The following is a 7,964-nucleotide window of genomic DNA, read 5'->3' on the forward strand; positions in this document are numbered from 1 at the left end:
TGAGCCTGAAGCAGTACCACGTGTTTGTGAAGATAGAAGAAATGTGTGTATTCAGTAAATAACACAATGTACTGACAATATCCCTTTCATCCATTCATCCATCTAACCATCATATGTCTGCAGCATGGGATATAATAGAAGTAAATCTCTTATTTTAACCAGTTCCTGTGGTTATTGTTGTAATGGTCAGTCGTGCTTGTACTGTTGTGGGTTATTCTTTTATTTATTTTTTTCTGACTGTATTTTATTGCTTTTTATGTTACTTGTATTTTGAGTTGTGTGTTTTTTAATTGAGTAGCAATTTGTACATTTGTTTTATAACTGCTATGTAAATAAAGATATTTCTATTATCATCATCATCATCATTATAATTATTGTCATTAGTAGTAGTAGTACCTTTATTTGTATAGCAATTGCACACTTACACAGTTACAAAGTGCCTCACAGAATAACATTAGAATAATGACATTAGAGATCTTTAAATCTTGAATCTTTAAAGGATTTAATTAAGACAGACTAGTACTAATTAGTAGAAGTACTTGTTTAAATTACTCACATAAACACTGAATATTTATAAGTTCAGATTCTTCTGTTGTTGCCATGTTGGCCCCCGCAGAGTCCCTGTAATTCCCTAAAGTGGACACAGGAGGGCGACATTTCCTCTCCTCTGCGCCGTCTGCTCCACGCGCCCTAGCAACTGCAGCATCAGCACGAGACACGTCACAGCGTCAAGTTACCATCAGTTGCCCGGATAAAACCGGAAATGGATCCATTTACACTTAGAATAAAACAAAAAATATCTGGACAGAAAAAAAACAGGCAAGCAGGAATAGACTGACAGAAATTCACTGTGACTTTATGATGAATGTAATCATACTTATGCAAGATCTCACTGTTTATTAGCTCCGTCGTGATTATTAACAGTGAATCAATAAATGCGAAATCACTCAAACCCTCCTCATTGTATCTCTACATGATCCTGGATGCACGATGTAAACACATGACCTGGAGTTTAAATCTTTGAACACTTAAAGTTGATCATCTGGGGGCCTCGTTTCCAGTGGAATTTGAATCTCTGGGATTACAGACACATGGATGGCACCACAGAAACAGTGTGGAGGCGTTTGTATTATTTCTGTTGTTTTACTTCAGTTACTTCAATTGTACTGGATTTGGCTGCAACGCCGTTTACCCCTGAGTTTCCAGAAGTGTTTGTGGACTCAAACAATTTCACCCCCCACACTACATCGACACAGTGGTGAGGTGATGATGAGTGGATTCTCAGTTTTGGGTGAACTCCCCCTCTTTAAGGAGCCCTGGCTGGGTGTTTTACTCTGAAGGCGCCCTGCAGAAGTGTCCCTGCTCATCCCTGGCGGCTTCACACTGGTCCTCCTCCCGTCGTGTCAGCCGAGGCCAGCATCACCTTCTCTCCATGTCCGTGTTGTTTCCCTCCGTTACCTTCCTCTCCTTCGCTTCCGCAGCTCGATCGGCTCTTCGTCTTCCTCTCCACTCGTAGAATAACCCACGTTTCTTCTGCTTCTCCCGGAAAGCCTCGCGCATCGCCGTGCGCCTCGGTCCGTCGCGGCGCTGCGCATCAGCCGGGAAGAGAAAAACATCCATCCACGACGACGACGAGGAGCAGGAGGAGGAGGCGAGGTGCGAGCTCAGCGACGCCCATTTTGACACCTCCTGAATCGAGGACCACGTTTCGCTGTCCTCACCATGTCCTGCCCGGTTGTGATTCTCTCCAACGAAGGCTCCCCTCGCTTGTAGCCGCCTCTCCTGGTCCCTTCTCGCCCGCCTTGCCCGGCAGCATCTTCGGCAAACACCCACGGGGGCCGGGGGGCTGCTGTGGAGCTCTGCGCTCCCTGGATGAGCAGGTCTCTTTCCTGCAGGTGAGCGCGCTCCTCCTCTCATTTCACACATTTAAACCCAACCTGCTTCACTGTGCACGGTGCTCGTGTGTCATGCGAGGTTGTGGGTCCATGCATTGTTGTGATAAAGCTGCTGTTGCATGCTCTGCTAGTAAACACGTCTGGCCTAGATTCTGCAGCACAGCAGGCTGCTGCTGGGAGATGTGACTCACACGGAGCCATCCTCATTACACATCAGTGTTATTGTGCAATTAATAACGAGGTTTTATCATAAACAAGTGCAGTTTCATGTGATCTTCTTCCTTTTCATTTGTATTCCATTGCATTCAGAGGGCTCTGATTTAATTTGGCAGTCAAATGTGCAGAAGCAAGTGGTTAAACCAAAGCTGAAATAATCTATCATCAATACAAATATATATCATTTAAATTGCCAAGAATCCACTTGTTCCATATCTCAAATTTGAATATTTGCTTTATCTCTCTGCTTCAACATCTTGATGTCACATTATTATTTATTTTAAGTGTAAAGACAGATTTTAATTTAATCTTACGTAGATTAATAAATTATGAAGATTATCTAATTTTTGTTATTATCTCCTCACTGTGCTTGTGCAATGCAGAAGCATTATATTGATATATGTTGGACTTTTGTTACATGGCTATTGATGGAAATCATAACGCAGTAGTTATGTTGGTGAGTGTTGGTTTGACGTCCTTTTAGGCTTTATTGGGAATCACCAAATGGATGGGGGGGAAAGTGTTTATTTACATCCTGTGTAACTGATTAGTGTCTGTGTGTGTGTGTGTGGGTGTGTGTGTGTGTGTGTGTGTGTGTGTGTGTGTGTGTGAGCCGCCACTTTTACCCCGAGCAGATCATAAAGTGTGAACTCACCTGTTTCACATTGACACTGAGATACTGCCAAGTAACGTCTCTGCATATCATTACTGTGAATCCATGTAGAGACATACATCAACAGGCTGAGCCACAGCTGCACACAGCCGCACACAGCTGCACACAGCCGCACACAGCCACACACACCACACATAGCGTTACTGTCCGCCTGCAGTGCGGTGTAGCAGACCGCTGATTCGTGTGCAGAGTCTGAAACAGGAAAATCAGCCGTCAAAATAAAGAGAGGAGGGGCGTTCAGACTGCTGATCGCCCAAACCCAATGTTTACTTACTAACACACACTCACACACACTCACACACACTCACACACACAAGCACAGTCAATGGAGATCAGTCAGCAGCGTTCCCTGGCAACAGTGATGTGCGCTGGTCAAGGCCCATGCCAAATTTAGCCCTGCCAGTCAGTGCTGTGTGTTTGTGTGTGTGCACACATGCTTCATCTGCAGGATTGTGTTGACAGGACTGGCTGGCTTTTCTGTTCCCATTGAGACAACACCCACAGGGAATATTCATATATCACAGCTTTCTGTCTCCTGCAAGGGGATTACATCCATGGGACCTGTAGTTTGTGTTTGCATGTTTATAATGTTCATTTCTCCTCATCGTTGCATCTCCTGTAACAGCATAATATCAATGGTGACTATTGATAGACATACATAGATAGATAGATAGATAGATAGATAGATAGATAGATAGATAGATAGATAGATAGATAGATAGATAGATTGCAGAATTTTGATGTCGTGCATTTGTTAGATTCTCTTTATTTCTTTCCAATGCGAGGCTGTAATTTGCGATGAGAATGTGCTGACCCTGCCCCAGGAGGACCCGAGCACCAAGGCAGAACCTGCTGCTGCAGCATTGCATCGGGGTCGTTTGGTCAGAATCAGGCACCTGCCCTCAGTGATCCCAACCCCACCCCTCCACCCCCACCATCCCTGTAAGCTGCTCTAATGCCATTAACCCAGGGGGCTGTGTGGGACTTAGACGGGGGCATATCCGCTCTGCCCAGGATGGATTAACATCAATCTGGCAACACACCAGCGCATAGACACAAATGCAAATGCACACAAACCTAGACAGAGCAAGACGTCCATGAGCTTATCCCGCAGGCCAACTGTGTGTCTGTTGATTTGTTGACGTGTTTACCATGTGCTGACTTGTTTACATCTAAAGACCCTCCTCATTAAGACGCCTCTCTCTCTCCTCTTCCTCCTCAGACAACATCAGTGGCCTTAACCCAGCACACCTACCTGTGCTCCTCCTCCGTGCCCTGTGGCGTCCCTCCTCCCTCCCTGCCCGAGCTCGCTGCTCCTCATTCTCCTCTCGGTCTCCCGCCACCGAGTCCAGCTGTGGCCCTCGCAGGGCGCGCTCGCTGGCTCTCACCTGACAGGTCCCTGGCCTCAGGACGACAGCCAGGACCAACACGCTCCCTACATGAGGGACAAAGCGACCCAGGTGAGAATTTACATCTTTGAATTTGTATCTGGTAAATATTTAGAAATTTTACTGCAAACACATTCTCTTATTGTTGAGATAAAGCAGCATCTGCTTCTTTTACCAATGTCTGTGAAAAGTGTACTGGTATAGAAATAAGGAATGATAGTGGTCCAGGAGACGAGCCCTGAGGCATGCCACGTGTTGATGGTGCTCTGTGAATATGGCAGCTCAGCTTTCTATCAAATATATGTTGTAACTTAAAAAAAAAAAAAAGAAAGCTGTGTGAAAATCATTTTTTGTGTTTTGAAATGTTGTCCACCCCCGTTCAGACACAGTGGTACTGGACACTCGCCGGATGTATTGTTTGTGTGTTTATGCTGCAGACGATCAATGCAAAGAGTCGGAGAGATGTTGCAGACGCTTGCATCATCCGGCTGTGTTGCCTCTTGACTGTCAATCAGTGACGGACTTTAAACCAAGCTCATGTCAAACAGCAGCTGAAAGATATTTATATATTCATGTATATATTTATGAAAGATATTCAAACAGACGTTCACTCTTTACAACGCCTCCTCAGGTCATATCTGCTGTTCTTCTTCAACACTGAGGTTTTACCCTCACACACACCTCTGTTTAATCGTTCTTAACTGCACTAAAGCTTCTTTACTGTTTCTGCTAAGTACTGTCAACAGTGCCACTGTGATTATAACAGCAGCTTCAGAGCTGCTCCGCTACAGGGCAGTGTTTCCCAAACATTTTAGCTTTAGATCGAGCGATCCCAGTTCACGACCCCAGCGTGGACATGACTCATCAGAAGTTCTCCTTCTCACTACATTAAAATTGAAGGATATCTTTCCAGAATTAGTGTTTGTGTCTTGAAGCAAGAAAAAGGTGAATATTAGAATAATTCCTAGCTAAAAGTAGATCATATTCCAGCCCCTGTTATTTGTCTTTAGGCCCCTTGGGTTCTGAGCCGTTGAAGTTACAGAGTATGAAGATGTTTAGGTTGTAAGGACTGGTCCTGATTTGTGTTTATTAATCCAAGTCTGTTTTTCTTTTGGTTGAGTCTCATGATTTGGCTGTGTAATGCTTGTGTGTTTCACATTTTGTTCTAACCAGTGTGTGTGTATGTGTGTGTGTGTGTGTGTGTATGTGTGTGTGTGTGTGTGTGTGTGTGTCTCAGACCCCCAGGGCCTGGGCAGATGAGAGGAGGAGGGGCTCTCACAAACGCTCGGCCTCCTGTGGGAGCACCGACCAGCTCAAGGAGGTCAGTGTTTTATTCTGCTCTTTGGGCCAAACAAACAAGCAACTGGAGAGAAGCACTCTCCGATGTGTGTGTGTTTTTATTTTTTTATACTGTCCTCATTACACTGCAGTTTTCCTGGAGGGGGTCATTAAATAAATGGCGGAGCATTGTGTGTGTGTCTTCACTTAATGCATGACCATTAATACTGCATGTATAGACTGTGTCTGCATTACAGCCTCTCTCTCTCTCTCTCTCTCTCTCTCTGAACATCCACAGATTGCCAAATTGCGTCAGCAGCTCCAGCGCAGCAAACGCAGCAGCCGCCATCGGAGGGAAAAAGACCGCAAGTCCCCGTTCAATGGCAGCCACACCATCATCCAGTCCCAGGTGGGTGCAGGAGAGTGTGTGTGTGTATGTTTATTAAGCAAGTGATCCCCAGTTTCTTCTTCTGAAACGTTGCTCCTGCATGTGCAGCTGTAACTCCTCTGCGGGCTGAGCAGTAAATACAGAAACATGGAGCGTGAGACATCTCACTGCAGCTGGATGGAAGTCAGGTGCTCAGTGCGCCACATCTGGAAACTGGTGCAGGATCTGTATTAAACCCAGTGTTTGTATGTTCTGCAGTCGCCCATGCCCAAGACCATCCTGATACCCATCCCTATAGCCAAGTCATCGGCCCCTCGCTTCCGCAACAGCATGGAGGGCCTCAACCAGGAGATAGAACGCATCATCATCCGAGACACCCCCGAGAAGGAAGAGACCATTGTTGTGAGTTCCCCTGAGATTTCACTGTTTGGGCTCATTTATAAATGAGGCCTGAGGATTCACACACCATCACTGGCCGGGGATTAATCCTCAGAGCGACGTTGTTATTGTGACCTCATTTGTGTGTGTGTGTGTGTGTGTGTGTGTGTGTGTGTGTGTGTGTGCAGCCACAGGACGTTCCAGATGGGCACCGTGCCCCCCCACCTGTCCCCCCGCAGCAGCGCAGCAGCAGCACGCGCAGCATCGACACACAGACACCCTCGGGGGGCGGCCTGAGCAGCAACCATAGCAACTGCAGCAGCCGCCCTGACTCCATCTCGCCCTCCTACCTCACCGTCCTCAACGACACCAGTGGAGGCAGCCCCTACGAGGAGAAAGGTGATGAACTGACAGACGTGCACACATCTCAGCTTGTGCATATTGCCCACACTCATGCACGTGATTCTACTTTGCTGTCCGCAGAGCTGGGACCCTACTCACCGCTGCCGAAGTACGCTGCCTCTCCCAGACCCAACAACAGCTACATGTTCAAGAGGGAGCCTCCAGAGGGCTGCGAGAAGGTCAAAGTGTTCGAGGAGTCCATGTGAGTGGGATGACCCAGCATGCACTGTTAGATCTCACAGGATGTCAGCAGACCCCAGACGATGTGGTCAGACGTGTCCTGCCCTGGGCTTGATGTTTTATTTTAGAATAGAACATTTTGTGTTTTGTCTCTCTGAGAGTTCATCTGCAGCACATCATTTCTAATGTAACTGGCTTAACCCCCATGTCCTGTCATGTTTCCAGGCCCAAACTTCTGCAGGACATCCCAACCTTCCTGTGTCCCGACCGCAACAAGGTCAACTTCATCCCCAACAGCGGCTCTGCCTTCTGCCTTGTCAGCATCCTGAAGCCCTTACACCCCGCCCCGGAGCTCAGCTTCCGCCCCGGGGTGGGCCTGCGGAGCCTGTCCCCGGCCCTCGTGCCTCTGTCCACCCAGCCCTGCCTCCTGGAGGAGCCCGAGAGCTTCTGACCAGGTTCTCAAGTCGCCACAAAACAAGCATCCCCCCCCCCCCCTTCCCAGCGAAATCAGAAAACATTTGAAATTAGGAAACAACCCTCCTGCTCCAAAAAATGCCTTCAGCATGCCAGCTACGCTCTCTCTGATGTCCTGATCTTGTTGAAACGTGCTTCCCACTGCCTCTCCTCCTCAGACGACTCGAGAGCCCTGCAGCGCCGTGCGGGCGGTGCAGCCAACATCTCATCGCTTTCTTCTACCTTCAGTGCTGCTGGTTATGTTCCTGTTTTTTGGGAGAAAAAGGCTAAAAAAAGGACAGACTCTTTTTTTTTCATCGTATTATACCATGGCGCCTTTCCACGGACATATCTCTTTTTCTATATGTAGTTATTTCTCTTGATATGAAATATGCCTTCCATTATGAATAAGAACTGCTGGTTTCCTTGGCGGCCAAGAGATTGACAACAGAGGCTAATTCTGGTGCTGCCTGATCTATCGTAGCAAAACCTGAAGGGTCGTGAAAAGGAGAAGTAAAGAAAACGTGCCTGATTTTTTTAGACTGCTCAGTTTCTCCAAACCAGCTTAGTGCTGCGATCGTGTTCGCTCATGATCTTTGCACTAAGGTGGCCATAGATACACACAGAAGAACAGGGCCAGTCTGAAAACATACAAGCGAGGAGGTGCAGAGTCCACGCTAACATCTGTTTTGTACTCGAATCAGCCTGTGACA

At 47.0% G+C, this 7,964-nt stretch overlaps 1 protein-coding gene across 1 annotated transcript; it reads left to right on the forward strand.

The window, feature by feature from the left end:
- The first annotated feature begins 3,582 nt into the window (after positions 1-3,582).
- On the forward strand, positions 3,583-7,925 carry fam117ba (family with sequence similarity 117 member Ba). Its single transcript, XM_062381112.1, has 8 exons — positions 3,583-3,590; positions 4,031-4,244; positions 5,410-5,493; positions 5,749-5,859; positions 6,097-6,240; positions 6,405-6,615; positions 6,700-6,820; positions 7,024-7,925. The coding sequence occupies exons 1-8, from the start codon at positions 3,583-3,585 to the stop codon at positions 7,247-7,249; spliced, it is 1,119 nt and encodes a 372-aa protein (XP_062237096.1). The 3' UTR covers positions 7,250-7,925.
- Positions 7,926-7,964: the final 39 nt, after the last annotated feature.

This window comes from Platichthys flesus, chromosome 22 (assembly GCF_949316205.1).
Source record: "Platichthys flesus chromosome 22, fPlaFle2.1, whole genome shotgun sequence".
Classification (NCBI taxonomy): domain Eukaryota; kingdom Metazoa; phylum Chordata; class Actinopteri; order Pleuronectiformes; family Pleuronectidae; genus Platichthys; species Platichthys flesus.